The following is a 20,579-nucleotide window of genomic DNA, read 5'->3' as shown; positions in this document are numbered from 1 at the left end:
CTAAGTAGAGACGGGGCACAAAACAACGACAATGAGAATCGCTTGTCCATGTCACCAATTTGTGCCGCGTGTCTACTCTAGCGCTAGTCACTTCAGCATGGAATACGAACTAGACCAGTCTCACACCCTGCTAGTCCTTCGTGTCAGGTGGCGGAACAGCAGTGGCTGCTCCAGCCAGCGGGGCTGGTAGGGTAAATGCCGTCACGCTCCGTGTGGCTCGGACGGCCGCCGGACGATGTGACGCTGGCCCCCGGCGCGTCACATCACCGTAGGACGGATTCGATTGCTTGTGAGCAGAAAAACCATTGCGTGCTTCTGGGAAGCAAATGTTTAGTTAGACATTGAGTTCCATTATTACTTTTTTTTCCGTCCGCGACGAGCACGATCGCCAATAGGCGGAGTAGTCTCCGTCACGGTTAGTACAGTAAGTTGCAGAAGCACAGTTGTCTGAGGTGTAGTTTTTAGATGCAGATTTTGCACAAGTAGGTCGCCCTCGGAAGCCGTGAGACCCACGCGAAAACGCTGACACTTGAAGCATCGGCCCGGATCTGGAATCTACGGTACGCGAACACTCTTAGAACAGTTTACACCCTTTGGAGTTCCCCTTCTGCCACACAATAATAACCGTCATTTGCCTTGATGCGTTTCCTTTCTTTAACGTTGCGAGCCCTGTACTTTCCAGTAACGAACGGCATGCGCGTTATCAGCATGATAGCATATCCTGTCGGCAACGCTATCATGCTCATAACGCGCGTGCCGTTCGTTACTGGAAAGTACCGGGCTCGCAGCGTTAAAGAAAGGCAACGCATCAAGGCAGATGACGATTATCGTTGTGTGGCAGAAGAGGCACTCCAAAGGGTGTAAACTGTTCTTAGAATGAAGTTTACAACATGCGGTCTGCATTGAATCAGGCAGTTCACTTGTCCGAAACGTAATTATTGCAGGCTTTGTTGGAATTTCCTTGTCATTGCGAATTAACTTAATTCATTGCACCTTTACAACATTTTGGTCTTGCCATCCTTCCAACAGCTCGATTTCTTTTATTAAAATATACCTCACAGGCTTCAAAGTGACGCATTGAGTAACGGGGGCACTACATAGAAAATACATAGAATACATGACATCTATAAACCGTGTCAGTTTAGAAACTACAGCCGCAAGTGCAACAGAGATGAAACAGAATTATTTAGTTCACGATACGCTAGGGAAAGGAACCATGCAATAATAAGGAATAAATCACACAGATTGTTTTGAGTGAAGTCGTGTAATTAACAAGATCATAGTGTTAAACAGTATTCCTGATTAAAAGAAAGATAGAAAAGTTACTAACGCGACATTCCAACTTAACGATAAGCATAGCAACAGAACGGTAATAATGCGACAATACGCTGTAAAAGATTGTGCAAGTACAAGAGAGCGTTGTGCGACAAACGAAAAACTTCACATTTCTTTAGTCATGTATTCAGTCAAGGCATCACGGAATGAATCGTAGTTGGATTGGCTTGCAATGATGTCCGGGAGCGAATTCCATATTCTGATAGCACGAGGAAGAGCAGAGTAATGGAATACTTTTGTAGAACCGTAAAGGCCGGTATAGCCGAAATGATTATGCAGCCTATGTGACGTGGAGTAGGGTCGTTTCAAACATGCAGGTGTTTGAGTGGAGTGAAGGAATTTGTGGAACAATGATAAAAGGGCAATGTCTCGGCGAGTGCTCAAGGATTGTAACGAAAGCTTAACTTTAAGTTGTGTTACACTAGAGTGCTAGCTGTAATCGTTCATGATGAAGCGGCTTGCTCTGTTCTGGATCCGTTCTAACGTTTCAACGAGGTAGTTCTGGTGAGGTGACCAAATGGGAAATGCATAATGGAGCTTGGGACGAATGAGAGTTATGAGTTCACTGAGGTCAAGGAGGTCGTCGTCAGAAATGACACTACGCACAGTGTTCATTGACCGATGGGGATCCACAGAGACAGGAATGTCACCAAACCCAACAAGTTGTGTCAGTTTGATGTATTGAAGCTTGAAACTCACTACCAAAAGAAGTTCGCCGATTCCTGGCGTAGTTACTTTGTAACCAGAGCCGATTGCGTCTGTCAGACATTTTGCAACAACAAAATGGGGATATTATACGGACTGTCTTGGTTTCATGTCGGCTATAGTACTTGGGAAATATTTCTTTTGGTGCCATGAGAAAACTGAAGGTTTCAGCAGTGCGCCCCTCTTCAGGGAACGATCAGAGAGGGGGGGGGGGGGGGGTAAACTAGAAGCCTTATATAGCATTATTGTATTCGGTAGGAATGCTTGCCGCCCACTTCGGAGCCCAACCTGGGGACGTCAGGGGATTAGAAATATTCTATTATGCGTACACCAGCGGTACGTTCCCACTATAACCTAATATATATATGCCCAAGATTGGATATATTACACAAGGTTAATCCTTGAGGCCCGGAAAAGAGGAAGGTAATATAGGCAGACATGAAAGATGCAAAAACGGGAGAGAAAGACGTAGAGAGGAGGACGGAAAGGCGACTGCCGATTTCCTCCGGGTGGGTCAGTCTGGAGTTGCCGTCTATTTGACGTAGAGGCATCTTGCCTCCTCCCGGGGGCTTTAAAGGTCCAAACACTCAGCATTGGCTCAACCCCGAGGATCTCCCTTTCCGCAGACAGGGCTAAGCCGCGCACGGCTGCACGCGGGAGGCTGAAACGATCATGTGCTCGGGAACGCGGTGTCGCAACGCACCAAACGCCTACTCACGCAGACTCCCCTGCGGAAGGAACGCAGCTTTGAGGCAGTGTTACGGTAGTGAGAGACCACCAAAGAATCCTGCATTAGGGAGTCTCATTAAAAAACATTTCAGAATTTGTACCTATAGGTCCGCTTGAAGCTAGCAAGAGCTCTGCTTATGTGCGTTCACCGAAAACTTGCAATTTTCGCGATTCATTTGGTCTTACGTACTAGCAGAAATTTCTTTTGACGTAGAGCAAGGACACGACGTCATATTTCAGCGGCTCCCTAGCCTCTGTGGCGTGATGGGCAACGAACATGCCGATGAAGCTGCTCGATCAGCTCTTGAAGACGGCGTGCAGGTACAAAGCCCGCTGTCTAGAACAGATAACGCAGCGGAGTCGCGAATGCTTCAAAATGACGCCATTTATGCAACACACCTAGTTTCCAGCTCACACGTCATCATCGACTGGACTATTGTTTTCAAATTCGTCCTCCACGTGGACTATCCCTACCGGAGAGAACGGTTCTTTACCGAATGTGGCTTGGCGTCGCTTTTACAAAATGCTTTACTTTCCGCATCAAAAGAAAAGATTGTGCTAGGTGTGACCATTGCGGCAATGGGGAAGCTATGGAACACGTTCTTTGTTATTGTCGCTGATACGGCGCACACAGGGAGTCACTCGCTACCGCGCTGATAGTCCTGTAACGCCGACTGACACAGTCGTCAGACCACGAGACAGTCAAGGGAGTCTCGAAATTATTGCGTTAGAGTTTGAGGTTTGTACTGGCGAACAGCATATACAAAGGCGGTTATGATATCGTACAGAAGGAGGTCCCCTAGTGTAAACACTTTAGGGGGACCTCCTATAATACTTTAAACGAAATGCAAAACTACTATATAACAAGAAACGAATAAAACAAAACAGTTGCAATAAAATGCGAGCAGTAACTCAAATATTTATAAAATAATTAGGCAAGTAGAATAATTTCAGTCGTTAAACAATTCCAGTTAAGAACTTGTCATTACTCAGTAAAAATAATAAAAGTCATTATTAAAACTGTGTTATTGGTTAAGAATAAAAGCACGAAGCAAACGTTTAAATGATGACACGCAAACAATAGCTTTCTTATTACAAGGCAAGGAATTCCACAACTTAATTAAAACTAAACCAACACTTTCGGTACCCTAATTAGTGCGGAATTTCGGAAGTAAGAAATTGCTAAAAAATGATCGGGTTTTACTTGCGAATACCACGTTCTAATTAGGAGGCACGCCGTGGTGGGGGACTCGGGAAATTTGGACCACCTGGGGTTCTTTAACGTGCACCTAAATGTAAGTAGACGGGCGCTTTCACATTTTGCCCCTCATCGAAATGCGGTCGCCGTGGCTGGGATTAGATCCCGCGAACTCATGCTTAGCAGCCCTACGCCACAGCCTGTAAGCAACCATGGCGGGTAAAAATAGCGTAGAGAAAAACGTGCATTACTTCTATAGGTAAGTCCTTGCATGAAAACAAATTTTAGAAGGTCATGGTCTTTAACTGGTCGATATGGAAATATGTAAACATTGAATTTCACAAGATTAGGAATGCATAGTATCGTAAGATCGCGGTACATATCTGTAACTTGTGTTCGGCGATTGCTCTTAGTAATAAAACAGATGGCAATTTTGAACATGTTGTAAGGAAGAAAGGTGAGGTTGATAGATTTGACCCTAGTAAGTTATGCAATAGTTTAGACGACTAAGAATGAATGCGTAGTATAGAGTAACCAGATTAATGTACATCAGCATAGCGCCAAGCTTTGGTAGAATCCTAATCACGTATGAAGTTTTTCTTCGCAGTTCACGGATATGCAACTTAAATTTTACGTGAGCCAAACTTGACACAAAGGAATGAAGAGTGGTTAGAGCAGTGGCCCATTAGGGAGACTAGTCCTCGCGCACGCCCTGACTTCCTCTATTTTTCTTGACCTTGCTTTTTCTCCGCTATTCATTACTTATTTAATTTCCCCTAACCCTTCCCCCACTTCAGGGTAGCCGACCAGAATCTTCACGGTTTATATCTCGGCTTTTCCCACACAGTTTGGCTCTCTCTCTCTTTACACCAGGCGGTTTTCTTAGCTGAACCAACTTTTAAAAAATTGGCTGTCGCAGATAGCACAATTCCAACCCTTTAACTAATTTGCGTGATGAGGCGGACATACTTCTACGAGAAATTACTATTCTTATTAGGGTAATTACCGCAATTCACTAATTAATTTCACAAATAACTGCATTATGGTGCGTATTCCAATTTACGAACTGTATCCGGGATGTCCGAAGGGGTATTCAATTGGAAAGAATTCTGAGGGTGATCCGTGTTTCAAGATATTAGTCTTCAAAGTATGCGACAAAATAAGTTGGTGCTCCAGTTGCTCTAGTGCTCCAATGCATATAGCGGCGCTTTACTAACTAATTAAAGCAGTGCCCTGATTGAAGAGTGCAAAAAAAGAAAGCAAGAAAAAAAAACTCACAGAACGAAAGTAAGTGTAGACATGGCACAAGTGCCTTCAACATACAAACGAAGGCACGCCTCTGACGGAGCACGTGAGCTCTTCTCGCTTTGACGCATCATCTTGCGATGCAAATGTTCTTCAGGAAAGCTGCAGTGACGAGCCCGCTTGTTAGTGGAAGGATTTTACTTAAAGAAGAAGGGGGAGGATTGCGTTAGTTGGCTTTCTGCGTTCTTGTACGGGAAAGAAATCAGATTCCTCGACGCGTACAGAAATATCAAATACCCAAATGTTAGTTTTTCGGGTTCCGCATTAACGCGTCTGCGGCTCCGCCTATTGTATACATTTCATGACGCTGTGGCATACAATGTTGACAGTAGCCATTGTCTCCTGCCTACCACTTCTTTCGTGCGGTTTTTTTTACTGGGGGGAGGGGGGATCCTAAACCATGTCGTAAATGCACCAACTATGCCCTCTAAAAATCTGTTTGCCAACAGCGAATTTTTATCGAAAGTTCGACGGCGCATATCTCAAAACCGGTGCCCTCCAGAGAATTCGTTCCAGATCGATATGCCTTGCAAGTTCAATAACTACAATTCGCAGAATATGGCTGCTAATAAAATAGTATTAAATGTAATTAGTGCAATTTTGTTACTCAAACACGCGTCTAAATGGTCGTAGACGTACTGTCGGCCTCATCGAATAATTCAGCTCAATTGCTATAATTGTGCTATCAGCCACATGTAATGTTTAAATATGGTGCAGCAAAAAAATATTGTTAAGATGATTATGCTTTGTGTGAGTACCGTAAGTTAACAGGGGATTAAAAAACAGTGTAAGATTAGGCAAAAGAACTCTGTGAGATACAAAGTGCATTAACGTTCACGGAGTGTTTCGTCAGAAATTCAAGCTCTTGTTTCAGCAATGAAGGCATCCTCTCTAACGCATTCGTCGTTTTGCTGATGTGTAGATAAAGAATCAACTATTACTAAATATTTTAGAATTCTTTCCGACTTCGAGTCACTCACGCCATATTTTGAAAGAAGCATTACACGGCTCGGAGGATATTTTATAAGCTAACACTAAAGCGGTGTCGTGTAGATACGTAGGTCTTGAAATATATTTGAACAAAGTTCAGGACGATGCTTTATTTTGGCTTCAACGAAGTTGCCGGGAAGAGCGAAGTTTGTTTCCAGGAAAGAAAACTGCTCGGGCATTTAATGTCCCCTAATTTATTTTGCTACGTCTTTCGGAAGAAGCTCCCACTCTATATGAAGCTTGTCGTCCTTGACGTACCCTTCACGTTCAAGATCATCTACGTGAATTGGGAGGAGGGGGGCATAGCTGCTATGGTTACTCGATTGTTCGGGCCTTCCATAGGACATAAGTTGACCCGACGTTTTCCACCGCGTCTGACGCCGTTTACTTTCGGACGGATGTTTCACGGTCAGCTGAACGTCCTGACTGAAAGGCCACTGAAGGAATTCGTCGATCACACCCTTGTGCAGCTGAAAACCAGCATGCAATAACACATGGTCTGCCTCTTTGCTGAAGTACACTCCTGGTGACACGTGATAGCCACACATGTATGTCTTCTCGCTCGAGTAAGAATGAAAGCCTTCCGAATAGGCGTCGTCCTTCATTGCTTTGTATCCCTTAGCAAAAAACTCATACCGCCTTATGTTGATTGTATTTAAGGCCAACTCTTTTTCCTTATTCAATGCGCTCGGCCCTTCTTGCTTCTCAGTGTCCTCCACTTCAGCAATGCCAGCAACACTTCCTGCGCACTTTGTGCAGATTGTCCTTGTGCTGCCGTCCAACACTTTTCCAAAAGCTTCCTTTAGCGCATCAACACCTTCGCAAGTTTTCTTCAGCACAGCGGTATCCGACGTCAACCGTTCTCTCAACTCCGCTTGCAACGTGCTTTGCGTATTGTTCTCTTTGAGGTGGTTGACAGTTCGCTTCATGTCTTCTAAGCCTTCCTTCAGGTCTTTTATTGAATCTGTTATTGCTCCTGCCAGCATGCGCGCCTCACCGCTGTGGTCAATCAATTTTTCCTCGACTGCTCTGACTGAGGATAACGTATTTGTAGATTGTGAAGCAAAGTGATCCAAGGTACTACTTCCGCTCGACCTTTGTAGCAGTGTTTCCTTGACCGTGTTGATGCAATGTGAAATATTAGTTAGGTGATCATTTTGGGCAGCATGATCCCTAATAAGATCGTCTAGCCTTTCTTTCATTTCAACTACTCGCACGTCTAAGCTTGCATTCAGAGCCACCATCACTGCTTTTTGGTCACTGTCTGACTTTTCTAGAGCCCAGGACGTCAGAGACAGCGCATAATCTTCACATTTGCTTTGTAAATGCCCGGCAACATTACTACGCAGCACGAGCTTCGAACATTTAGGGCACGATGTGGCGTGGTATTCACAGTCATTGCAGAAATGCTTGTTCAGCTCTGATGCAGCCAAAACTATGTCGCAGCCACGTTCTTCATTCCAGCATTTTACCTGTAAGGGGAAAAAACATATTTTAAGCAATTTTACACATTAGCATCTTCATAGCACCTTCCATATTAACATATTGCACTGGGAATAAATGAGGGTGACTGTTGAAGATGAAATGTCTTAATAGGTTGAGGTAACTTCCTTAGCTCCGGTTGTTTGGCGTTCGGCGATCCGCTTTCTTTTCAGTAGTGTAGCGCGATCCTCAGGTGTGTGAACCGCATAACGACCAGAAGCGACTCGGTGTGCTTAAGTATAAGTTTCTCGAACTCGGCTGTGGTGAGAAACTCCTTGAGGTGAGCCATTTATGCTGTAAACGTCCCTGTAGAGCGATGTCGAGGGTACGAAGCTCCCAGGGCACACAGAATTAATTTATTTCTGAGAATCATATTCAAAAAGCGCAACTGATACGAACACACACAGAGAGACAAGTACCACAGAAAAAACACTGACTGCCAAATAAAGATTGATTTGAGGAAGGCCAGCCCTTATATATCCATCCCAGAATAGGCATGCGTACACAAACATCTACGTGACGAAATCATTTTCGATCATGAAAGGGCTATTTCTTTTTCTGATAAGGCCAAAAACGGCACGCTTACAGCGCTATATCCAAGCTTTTTCATACAATATGCCTCCATAATTTGTCGCTCCTTAGTATTTTCCCCCTAGAAACTTCGTCACCTGAATCATGGCAGTGTATATTGACTTATTCCAATGGAGCGCTAAATGCCATCCATGGCTAATGGTCATGTTGCTGCTGTATTGATGTGCTCTATAATTAAAACACTGTCCGGTTTGTCCTACATACACTAGTTTAACACTGTATGGCAAACCACGTTGAGGGTACAGTGTGCGAACCTAGTTTTACGATTGGTGGCTGGGGGCCTACTAAGCTCTTTCAATCGATTACATACATTGCATAGCTTACAAGGGGCACTGAAAAGTAAATATACATTATGTCGATTAGATAATTTCGTCAATTTGTGCCATAACTTGTGCAAATACGGCACCACGTGCAGCGTTCTCTTGTCCTTTTCTTTGCGTGCTAGTTCAGAACTTATCCGTTTTCCTTTTTGCGAGGTGGTTTCAGATACTTAAGTGATGCAACAACGTTGGGAAGACTTGCTTCCGTTTACCGTGCTGTCAGGTTTGAAAAACTTTGTTCCATCTCGTGCTCGCATGAGTGCTGTCTTAATACATGTAGCCGCTATGGCCCTCCTCATCAATTTAGAGTGTGCGCTGAAATTAAATACTGATGGATGGGCAAGCGCAAACGCTCAACCGAATTTTATTTCGGTCAGACGCGTAAATATAAAGCACAAGACATGCGCAATGAAGCAACGAACAAGATATGGGTTTACCTGGTTTCCGTAGGTTTCTTTTCGTTTGTTGCTTCATTGCACATGTGAGGTGAACTTGATGATGTGTGGTGTTTTGTGGCGCAAGGGCCAGGTTTGGCCAAAGAGCGCCATGACACGTGGTAATGTTGACGATGAATTATGGAAGATGTGACTTGGTTGTAAAGTGGCCTAAAATAGTCGCTGTAAAGTGCGTAAAATATACGTGCTATAAAATTATGGCGATGACTAATGATGAATACTACGAACATTAAAATCCATCGTAGAAGAATGATGCGAAATATAAAATATATAAGATGGTAAAATTACTTGGAGCACTGCTGCCTCACCAGAGCCCTTGAAACACAAGGGCCTAGAGGCGTGTGCTATACGAAAGAGCTATCACAGCGGCATCCTCTGAAGAGAGGACCCGCTACGAACATGTGGGGCTAAAAACATGGAGGACAACATCTATCAGGAAACTTAGGACTGCGTTGGTGTCAAATAAAGGTTCTGGGCCGAGTAGCATTGCGGGATGAAGGGGGATCTGCTGCCGGTATGCTAGGGGAAAATGCTTCTTACTCTCACATTCGGCTGCCCGACACTCCAGGAGGACGTGGAGGACGGTCAGCCTCTCCCCGCATCTACCGCAGCTTGGAGGATCATTTTCAGTGAGTAAGAAGTTATGTATGCCAAATGTGTGTCCTATTCTGAGGCGACAGAATAGGCCATCTGTTCGCCGTGATTTTGTTACGGAGGGCCAAGAACCTAACTGTGGCTTTATCACGTGCAGTTTGTTATTTACTTCTGCGTCCCACTTACGTTGCCAGTGGTTTCGCAGTTTCCTTCTTAAAGAAGGCTTCAGGTCTGTGACAGGGACCGAAGCAGTAGGATTAACTGTATGCAATGAAATTGATGTGGCCCTCTGGTCTGCTAGAACGTTACCCTCGATGCCCCTATGTCCAGGCACCCAGCATATAATGACATGCTGGTTAGACATATACGCTCTACAGAGGATGGAATAGAGCTCAGTAATTACGGGGTTTCTGTGTTTACAGTGTGACTTCAAGGCTTTTACAACGCTTAAGGAGTCTGTAAATAAAATTGTTTTTGAATATTTGATTTTCTGATATGTTTCACAGCCGACAATAGTGCATGGGCCTCAGCCGTAAATATGCTTGTTTCAGGGTGCAGTACACCGGATTCCGAGAAGGATGGGCCAATGGCTGCGTAGGACACCCCGGCATGCGACTTAGAAGCGTCTGTATAAACCTCTGTGCACGAGTACTTGTACTGGAGCTCCAAGAAGTGCATTTTGATATGTGTCTCTGGCGCATGTTTAGTGACCTGTACAAAGGATGTGTGACACTCTATCAGCTACCACTCCCAGGGCGGTACTAGCTTAGCTGGAGGCATTAGGCGTTGTTCGAGAACGAGGACATCCATTTCCGTGCTAAGTTCTCTTGCACGCAGTGAGAAAGGAAGTCTCATAGAGGGTCTGTTATGAAAAAGTGTTTCACACGTCAAGTAGTTAGCGGTTGTGTAACACGGATGTTCCTTATTAGAGCGAACCTTGAGAAAATACGTTAAGCTGATGTTTGTTCTCTGAAGATGGAGTGGCCAATCGTCTGACTCTACATATAGGCTTTCAACAGGGCTTGTCCTAAATGCGCCAGTGGCCAGACGGATACCCAGATGGTGAACGGGGTCTAACGTCTTAAGCGCGCTCGGTGCGGCAGAGTGATATACTACAGCACCATAATCTAACCGTGATCGAACTAGGCTCTTGTAAATATTCAATAAACACTGTCTGTCGCTCCCCCACGTTGTGTGGGATAGGATTTTAAGTAAGTTCATTGATCTAAGACATTTTTCTTTAAGATGTTTTATGTGAGGAATAAAAGTGAGCCTGGAGTCAAGAATAACACCAAGGAATTGGTGTTCTTTGCTGACAGGAATTTGTTGTCCGCCCAGTTCTACAGAAGGATCTCGGACCAGGCCTCTCTTTCTTGTGAAGAGAACAGAAGAACTTTTGTGGGGGTTGACCTTAAATCCGTTTTCGTCTGCCCACTTAGAAATCTTGTTCAAGCCCTGCTGTACCTATCTTTCGCATACTGTGAGGTTGCAGTATTTGAAGCCTATTTGTATATCGTCTGCGTATGCGGAATAAAAAATGGCAGGCGGTAGTGAAGCACGTAGCGTGTTCATCTTAACGATAAAGAGAGTGCAGCTGAGCACGCCTCCTTGGGGTACACCAGTTTCCTGCGTAAAGGGACGTGACAGTTCATTGCCGACTTTTACTCGGAAGGTACCATTTGACAAATAGCTTTCAATTGTGTTCAGCATATTTCCACGGATGCCAATTTCCGACAGGTCTCGCAAGATCCTGTAACGCCATGCCGTGTCATATGCCTTCTCCATATCGAGGAATATCGATAGGAAAAACTGTTTATGTATAAAGGCATCGCGGATATTTCCTTCCATGCGCACAAGATGATCAGTTGTCGACCGCCCTTCTCGGAATCCACACTGATAAGGATCGAGCATATTGTTGAGCTCAAGGAAATGTATAAGTCTGCGATTTATCATTTTTTCAAAAAGCTTACACAGACAATTAGTTAGAGCTATCGGACGGTAACTTGCCGCCAAGGAAGGGTCTTTTCCCTGCTTTAGAACAGGAACCACAACCGCTTCTTTCCATGTGGATGGGAGGTACCCCGAAGCCCAAATAGTATTGAATAGTGTAAGAAGTGTAACTTGTGCGTCAGTATGTAGGTTTCTGATCATGTCATATATGACTCTGTCAGGTCCCGGTGCAGTGCTTTTACATGTGTTCAAGGCAGCTCTCAACTCGGCAATACCGAAAGGCCGGTTATACGGTTCATTCTGCCTGGACTTTCGTATGATTGGCTTACGTTCTACTATTTCTTTATGTTTAAGAAAGGATTGGGAATAGTGCGTTGAGCTCGACACTCGCTCAAAGTGCTCCCCATGTGAGTCTGCCTGGTCTTTTAGTGTATCGCCCTGTGTGTTTACCAGAGGTAGTGAATATGTTTGTCGCCCTCTTATCCTATTAACCTTGTTCCAGACTTTGGCCTTATCTGTATAGGAATTTATACTCGATAAAAACTTCTCCCAACTTTCTCTTCTAGCCTGTCGGCGGGTTCTCCTGCCCTGGGACTTTATTTTCTTAAAGTTAATAAGATTCTCGGCAGTGGGAGACGCGCGCAGCAATCCCCACGCTTTGTTCTGTTTTTTACGAGCGATCCTACAATCGTCGTTCCATTACGGGACACGCCGTTTGCATGCCAGGCCATTTACTTCTGATATGCATTTTGATGCGGAATCTATTATAAAGGCTGTAAAATACTCAACAGCAGCATCAATTACTAGCGAGGACATATCATCCCATGCTATACTAGTTAGGGTTCGGAATTTCTCCCAGTCAGCTGTGTCAATCTTCCACCTAGGAGCCTGTGGTGGATATTCGTTCTCTGTAGGTGTTCTTAGGAGTATGGGAAAGTGGTCACTTCTGTAAGGATTGTTGATAACTTCCCATTCGAGTTCGGGCAGTATACACGGGGAAACTAGGCTGAGGTCAATTGAAGAAAATGTTCTGTTTGCGAGAGAATAATATGTGGGTGCCTTTTTATTCAGCAGACACGCACCAGAAGAGAGAAGGAACTGTTCAACAAGACGACCTCGCGCATTTATACGAGAGTCGCCCCACAGGCAGTTGTGCGCATTGAAATCCCCAAGCACAATGTAAGGTTCTGGCAATTCATCTATAAAGGACTGAAATTCATGTTTAGTTAATTTGTAGTGTGGGGATATGTAGAGCGAGCAGACAGTGATAAGTTTGTTTAGCAGAACAACTCGCACCGCCACTGCTTCAAGGGGCGTTCGTAGCTGTAAAGATTGACATGCTATACTTTTATGAGTGAGAATCGCGACACCACCCGATGATGCGACAGCATCATCGCGATCTTTGCGAAACGTAGCATACGTACGGATAAAGTTTGCGTGTTTGGATTTTAAGTGTGTTTCCTGTAGACACAGCACTTTTGGATTGTGTGTTCGGATAAGCTCTTGTACGTCATCAAGACTCCTAAGTAGACCTCTGACATTCCATTGAATGATTTGTGTATCCATATTTTAAATTAAATTGGTGCTGTGTTTACGGAAACGGAAGGGATGTCTTAGATTACAGAACCCTTTCGAGGCCCTGTAACCGGGGTTTTGCTCTTTTTGAAGCGTTCGAGGGAACCTCGCCGCTCCTTAGGCGCCTGGTGCGCCTTGAGGATAGGTGTAGTGTCCATTGCCTCTTGTGAGGCGCCGGACACGTGCTCTTGCGAGCGAGAAGTTTCCCGAGAGGGTCCCGCCTTGAGGGCAAGACCCCTGCGCCCACCAGCCCGGAGGTCGATGGGGCTCCCTGGGGAATTTGGCTACGCCGGCCGTTGCCAGCGCTGGAAGGGACCTGGGACGTTGAGGCAGCCTCGGCTGCGCCCACCTTCGGGGTAGATGATCCCTTCTCCTCGGTTGACGGAGCAGCGCTAGCTGCAACCGCCGCGGGGGTAGATGGCGTGACTGCCGACTCACTGCTTGTGGGTCGGACAGCCGCCGGAGGCCGTTGTGACGCTGCCCCCTGACGCGCCACATCGGCAAAGGTTTTCTTGGGCAGGTATGATACCCGCCTTCGTGCCTATTTGAACGATATATTATCTTTTACTTTTATAGTTACAATTTCCTTTTCCTTCTTCCATGAGGGGCACGACCGCGAGTACGCGGCGTGATCCCCGTCACAGTTTACACAGTGGAGAGAGTTATTACATGCTTCAGTGGCGTGTTCAAGGGCACTACATTTCACACATGTTTGGCGGCCTCGGTAGCTCTGCGAGCTGTGGCCGAAACGCTGGCATTTGAAACACCTTAGGGGATTCGGCACATATGGTCTCACACGGAGCTTGATGTACCCGGCCTCTACAGACTCGGGCGGAATACTTGAACCGAATGTGAGTATTAGGTGCTTCGTTTGTATTTCTTTACCATCCCTTCTCATCTTAATTCTTCTGACATTGACAACGTTCTGCTCACTGAAGCCCTCCAAGAGCTCAGCCTCTGTCAGCTGGAGCAAATCGTCATCAGACACAACGCCGCGGGTGGTGTTCAGAGTGCGGTGAGGAGTTACTGTCAATGGAACATCCCCAAATGACACTAGACTGGGCAACTTTTCGTATTGTTTCTGGTCATGCAGTTCCAACAGGAGATCACCACTTGCCAGCCTTGATACCTTGTAGCCTGGACCAAGGACATCAGTTAAGGACTTGGAAACTAGAAAAGGGGAGATATTTTGTACTTGTTTATCGGATTTTTCAGAGTGGATGACATGGTACCGTGGGAAGGTTGGTCTTTGATGACCAAAGAACTGGAATACATCTTCGGTGCGCCCTCTTTTTTGAGGGCGATCAGGAATTGGAGGAAAGGAATTTGCCATAGAAAAATGTAGTTTTCGGCAATAACGCCAGCCACCCACCATGGAGCCCTAGGAGGGGACGCTACAGGGACTGTATGAGCAGGTCCTGTAAACGCCAGCTGTACGTCATCACTATAACCAAATATGAAATAACCTGGGTTGGCTATTCACACAAGGTTAACCCTTGCTGCCTGGAAACTTGTAAGTAAGGGAAGCTAGGAGAAGACAGGAAAGATGGAAAGTGAGAAAAAGACGAAGGTTGGAGGGAGAGAGAGACAGGAAAAGGCAACTACCGATTTCCCCCGGGTGGGTCAGTCCGGGGGTGCCGTTTATGTGAAGCCGAGGCCGAAGGGGTGTGTTGCCTCCGCCGAGGGGCCGTAAAGGTCCAAACACCCGCCATCGGCTCAACCCCCAGGATCCCCTTTTCCCCGGACACGGCTAAGCCACGCACGGTTAAACGCGGGAGGGCCCAACCCTCGTGTGCTCGGGTACGTGGTGTCGCAACGCACCAAACGCCTGCTGACGCAGACGCCCCTGCGGGGAGGTGAACTTTTGTATACGCTTCTGACTAAAATAAGATTTATTTAAAAGTCGGCGTTTGTCCATGTCGATATCAACTCGTCCTTGTCTTTACTTGTCACCGCATCTTTTCTTAACCATTATGAACTAGCTTGCCCAACAGCAATATTTATGGAGCGAGGATCTGCTTATGAGGCACACCGTAGTTGGGGGCTGCAGATTAATTTAGATGACCTTGGGTTTTTTAACGTGCCCTCAATGCGCGGTACACGAAGATTTTTGCAGCTCGCTCCCACTGAAACGAAGCCGCCGCTGCCACGATTTTACCTCGCGACCTCGTATTTACCAGCGCAACACCAAAGCCACTTAGCAATCACGACGCGTCGTCCGTGGTTGCGCGGCTGCCGGCAATGTTAGAGCACAGTCATTGTGACCACGCCTCCGGCGCTGATTGTCCACGTCGCTGTGTGGTCCGCTAACCAACCAATGGGTCCCAGACCCATCATCTCTGCGGCACGGAGAATTCCACGTCCACGAGCGAGGTCAGCCAGTGACCCGCAAACAGAGTGCGGCGAGTTGCCGTGCCGCTAGCGTGGAGGCACATCAAAAACACTCCCATTCAGCGGGAAACTTTTATACGCACGTGAATGGGGGGGCTGCGAGATCCCAGCCTCTGCTAACGATGAAGTACAGGTTGTAAGAGTTGTTCTACGCGATACCGATTCAAAGCATTACGAGTCGAGCGCAGATGGAGCAAACACAGGCGCACCAGGAGCCAAATGCTCCGGGTATTGCGCTTGAATCATTGAACACTCTACTTTTATATCGTTATTAAGCGAATATCAGCTAATATATTAGTGCAATTTAGTAAATCAGTATAACTTTTGATTAGTGCATGCAACCTAGCGTCCGACGCCGCTGAAGAACATTTGCAGTTAGCCATCTGCGAAGGTCAACACGCAAACAAACCATTGACGATCCTCACGGATTCCCAACAGGCCTGCGGCAACTTGCTACATCGAACAATTGGAAGACCTGCTGCACGGCCCTAGCTCAAATACTCAACGAGGACGCTGAGTACTTCACCACTCAAACCATCGTCTGAATACCGGGCCACACTGGCATCACGGACAAGCTGCAAGCCGACAAGGCAGCTCGAGGATTCATACATATCTGAGCACTCATCACGCCGGCTGCAGTAGACCTGGACCCTGTCGACCTCGAGTATTCAGCCACGGTGAACTAGCACAGAGGGCGTCGCTTGCGATATCCACCGCCCCATCGAATTCTGAAGACAGAAGGTGCCGCCTGGCGTAGGCTCCAGACAGGCACTAACACGAACCTACACATAATAGATCGCATACACCCCACAGCCTACAGGGACGAGAGCCCGTGCTGTGGGGCCACACCAACACTATACCACATTACGTCGGAGTGCACAATACACAACATAGAACACCCCGACACGAACACCACGAGGGTGCAATGGGAGGCACTGCTGTCCAGCTCGGCCCTCGACGACAAGCTCAAGCTGATAAAGAGAGCTGAGAAGATGGCAAGAGCCAGCGGAGCACTGGACTAGGCGCCCCGACCATTAGCGGTTTTTCTGATTATTCTCTTAATAAAGTTTATCTACATATCTATCTGCAGAATAAATGCGGGTGAACAAGACAGACGACAAAAAAAAAAACAAGGAAAACGCAGAATGCCTGCGTGAAAAGAAATATTAAAGATCAAGACAAAGAAGAGCACCCTATGTCTCAATAACGGGTGCGAGTGAGCGCACCCAAATAGAAAGGTAATAAATCAATAGCGTTGCGGTATACTCGCTGCTTATTACGCTGAATATTTCTGATTGTGCACGAGTTCCCATAGCTTTCAATCAGCAGTTAGTGCAACCTAGGATTATGGCGAGTTCAAAGTAACATCACATACGTACGGACAATAGCGTTTAACTATATGACTCTCTTCACGGTTTCACTCCTAAATAATATAATATTGTCTTTCATCTAGCTTACACGTAATTCTTCCGCTCTAACAGGAAACTGCCTCTATTTCTAACAATTCCCCATTTTGCTTTCTGAGTATATTCAATGAACTTTGCAAAATTGATCTCGATAGCATTAGTACACGGATTATTTTCCTCGCGCATTCTTTTCTTACCTTCCGCCTGAGAAGGTTCTCCAAAGGAAAGTCTCTCCACTCTGCCTCTTCTCGAAGAAACTGGTCACCGTCGAGTGGGCAGGCGTGACCCTCATGGTGCACGCACTGCTCGTAGCAGCTGCTGCACAGCACGTGTCGACAGGGCAGAAAAGCGGTCACTCTGGGCAGCACGCCACACGCGTTGCATATTCTGTGAGCAGGAATACGCTCGGCGAAATTCAAACGTCTCCAGTCCAATTCTTCGGTAAAACCCCACAGCGTGTATCGCTGGTCTTGAGAAGCCATGACGAAGCGCACATATGTCGATTGGCAAACGTCGTAGCGACGGTTCTGCGGAAACTTCAAAACGTTGCCAGCGCTTTGTCCTCTGAGCGGTTGTCGAGGTTACTATCACTCCGATAAGCGTACGCCGTTTTGCTGATTGTTCACGGCGTCGCTCGCAAACGGGCATGGAACGGTGGGGAAATTATCAGCTCGCCTAGCTGCGCAAATGTTGTTACCGACAATTTCATCGCCTTTTCGGATAGTTGATTTGTAAAGGTCGCGAACGTTGGAACCAAAAGTTATCGAAAATCTCCTGAGACACCGAGGATCAGTCTACGATAGAAGCGCCACTAGCTGTGAAATGAAGAAACAATCGGATAAAAAAAAAATATTGAAAAGACCATCTGAGCTATCTGAACCTTCTCGTCCTTTCCTCACTGTGGCTTCTGGATGCTGCTGCTGACTAGCGAGTAGCTCTGCCTTAAAATACAATTTGAAGTATTTTCCCGTTGTGGGATCGAACGACGCTTCTCAATGAAGCGCCAGAATGTTCTATTCATGAGGCCACAAGATTTTACTCTAAGGTACAACATTGTACAGCCGTTAGGCCACAATCGCACTTACACATCCATGGCAGGGACGCCAACCTGCTCGAACACCGCGTGAGTCCCAGTGCTTAGCACGGGTGCGTGAGAACACATTATCGCCCGCCTGGTTCATTGACGTCAAAGACGCAGGAATAAACTCGGCAAATTTATATTATTTAATTAACAGCTTTAAGCAAACCTCTGGCACACGGGTCACAAGGGCAAGCTTAAGTGCACTTTGAGCAAGTAAATTTTGCCGCTAGTGTCATTTGCAGGCTGCCACACGGGAACACTTAGTGACAATTACTGCAGAGCGCACTCGTCGACGAGTGTGTTCGGCGAAAGCTCTTCCTGGTGGTGAAGTGTGTACACTCTTAGAACTGTAGGGAGTGCAGCCAGAGCAGAACTACTGTGTTACTATCGTTACAGTTTTGTTATTCCGTGCGAAGCGGTGTGGAGTTGGGTGCGGGACTACCTCTCTCCGCGAAGGCAGAGTGAAACAACCTGCGCGCTCCCTTCAATTCAGGTGGCATTCCCGGCTCATTCAACTCCTCCGCCGACGTAGCACGAGTGGCGTCGGACACTCCATCCTTGGCAGGTAGAGCACTACCGACAGTCTTTTAATGCGCTTGAGGTAATCATGGCGCACGAGAATGCGTATACACTCTTGCCTGTCCAGAAGTGTGTGTTCACACACACACACACATATATATATATATATATATATATATATATATATATATATATATATATATACGCAGCAGTCGTGTAGGCATGTGTACCGAGACAGGAGTTTTCTGACAGGCCAGCGTGACGAGTTGGGTACCACAGGAGTATCAAAGATCCAAGCGAAAATTGGACGTCTCTGTATTGGAGCTCGTACAAACGCCGTTGCTTCTCTTGGGAGGTCAGGAGGCGAGTGCAGGCAATTTCACGGGCTTGGGCTGCCCTGGTGATGGCGTCAGTGCATACTCGCTGGTCGATACGTGACTCGGTCTCAGTGTGACTGGCGGTTGGGGCATAGGTTTGTACTACCTTTATTATATACCTCCTATTTAGTTTTAATATGACTACTGCTACGCATCTCTCGTTAATGCTGTAGAATTTGTCGATGTTGCCCATTATGTCCCTATGGATTAGGAATTCTATCCCATGCTGCTACTTATGAGGAAGTGCTCTATAGGAGGGGACCCGGCCGTTAGTCAGCACTGTTAGTCACCCTGATCAGTTCTTCTAACCTCACTAAGGCAAGTGATATCCGAAACAACGCCTGATAGTTCCTCAAAGAGTCCTGCTAAGCTAGCTCCACTCGAGAGGGATTGTGCATTGTACGTTGCCAGGGTCAGTTCCCAGTGGCAGTAGGTAAGCATTTTAATTACGCTGATACAATGATAATACAGCAGGAAAGTGACTTTCATGCATGCAGTCTGTCGGCATTCTCACGTCAAGGTGCTGATATTTTTACAAAGAAGTTCCACGCTATCGCAATGTGAGTAACGGGAATATATAAAACGAACATATACACGCAGTGCCTGCAGTAATGAGGAAGCGAATTCCAAGACTTGGTTGACTTCGTGACACGACGCTGATCATTATCTAGAGACACAACCTTGCTACTACGTACGAGATGATCAGGCGGAACAGCCGCTGGCCAAGCTAACCCTACCTGCTGCAACACCACCACCATATAACCAAGTTGAACTTTCACTATGGATAACGCGAGTATTTAGTATTAAGCTAATATGTTTGTATTATGCAGGAAAATGGTTAAAGCGAATAATCCTTTCTTATGTAGCAAATCTCGTTGGCTGGTGAGTTCGTTTGCACACTGTGCCGCTGTCAAAGGGAGGCGTCATTTGCCGTTTTGTGGCTGTTGCCTTGCCTGATGGGCTCGTACTGGAGAGCTTGGAGCAACCAGGGACATTTTATGCTAAGTGCAGGTGCAAACGTTGACACAAAAAGAAAATGAAACCATAGAATATAGATAGGGCTTAGCAGACATGCTCAAGAGAAGCGCAGAACAGAGTACGGTGTTCCGGATGCAACGAAAGTAGGTTAAGGCAGATATACACTAGCGGAAAGTTAACATCTCTCAAGATCTCTCTTAAGAGGCGAGCTGCGAAACCCTACTCTACTTCCTCTTATCATTCGCCTCTTTCTCTTTGCCTCTTCTCTTTCTCTTCTTTCTTTTAGTCATTACTGTTCAGTACTACTGTTACTGTTCACTACTAAGCATTTTTAGTCATTTGTAATCAATTGTGGTCAATAGATGGCGTCATTAGACAAGTTCGTCATGTCATAGTTTTAGTGGTGACTACAAGTCAGTGAAGTAATTATTTGTCATTACTACTGATTACTAAGCATTTTTACTAATTTCTAATGAATTGTAGTCGTTGAAAATTGTCGTTACACATATTGGTCATTTCAGTCATTATTAGTCATTACTACTCACTACTAAGAATTTTAGTCCTTTGTAATCAATTGTGGTCACAACAAGCCGTCGTT

General features: G+C 46.0%; 1 protein-coding gene across 1 annotated transcript; it reads right to left on the bottom strand.

Moving 5' to 3' along the window:
• Positions 1-6,357: 6,357 nt before the first annotated feature.
• On the bottom strand, positions 6,358-17,561 carry LOC126518979 (uncharacterized). The gene is made up of 2 exons (XM_050168581.3): positions 17,224-17,561; positions 6,358-7,734 (listed from the first exon to the last, which is right to left on the bottom strand). Exons 1-2 carry the CDS (start codon positions 17,506-17,508, stop codon positions 6,457-6,459), a joined length of 1,563 nt encoding a protein of 520 aa, XP_050024538.1. The 5' UTR covers positions 17,509-17,561; the 3' UTR covers positions 6,358-6,456.
• Positions 17,562-20,579: the final 3,018 nt, after the last annotated feature.

Source organism: Dermacentor andersoni, chromosome 10 (assembly GCF_023375885.2).
Source record: "Dermacentor andersoni chromosome 10, qqDerAnde1_hic_scaffold, whole genome shotgun sequence".
NCBI classification, from domain to species: Eukaryota; Metazoa; Arthropoda; class Arachnida; order Ixodida; family Ixodidae; genus Dermacentor; species Dermacentor andersoni.
Note: the sequence above shows the minus strand (reverse complement) of the source record. Positions and strands in the feature narration are given on the sequence as shown.

Coding starts and splice junctions, on each gene's coding strand:
- LOC126518979 (XM_050168581.3), bottom strand. CDS start 17,508: ATGGCTTCTCAAGACCAGCGATACACGCTGTGGGGTTTTACCGAAGAA. Junction 7,735..17,223: donor AGAACCTTCTCAGGCGGAAG/GTAAGAAAAGAA, acceptor TTCCCCTTACAG/GTAAAATGCTGGAATGAAGA.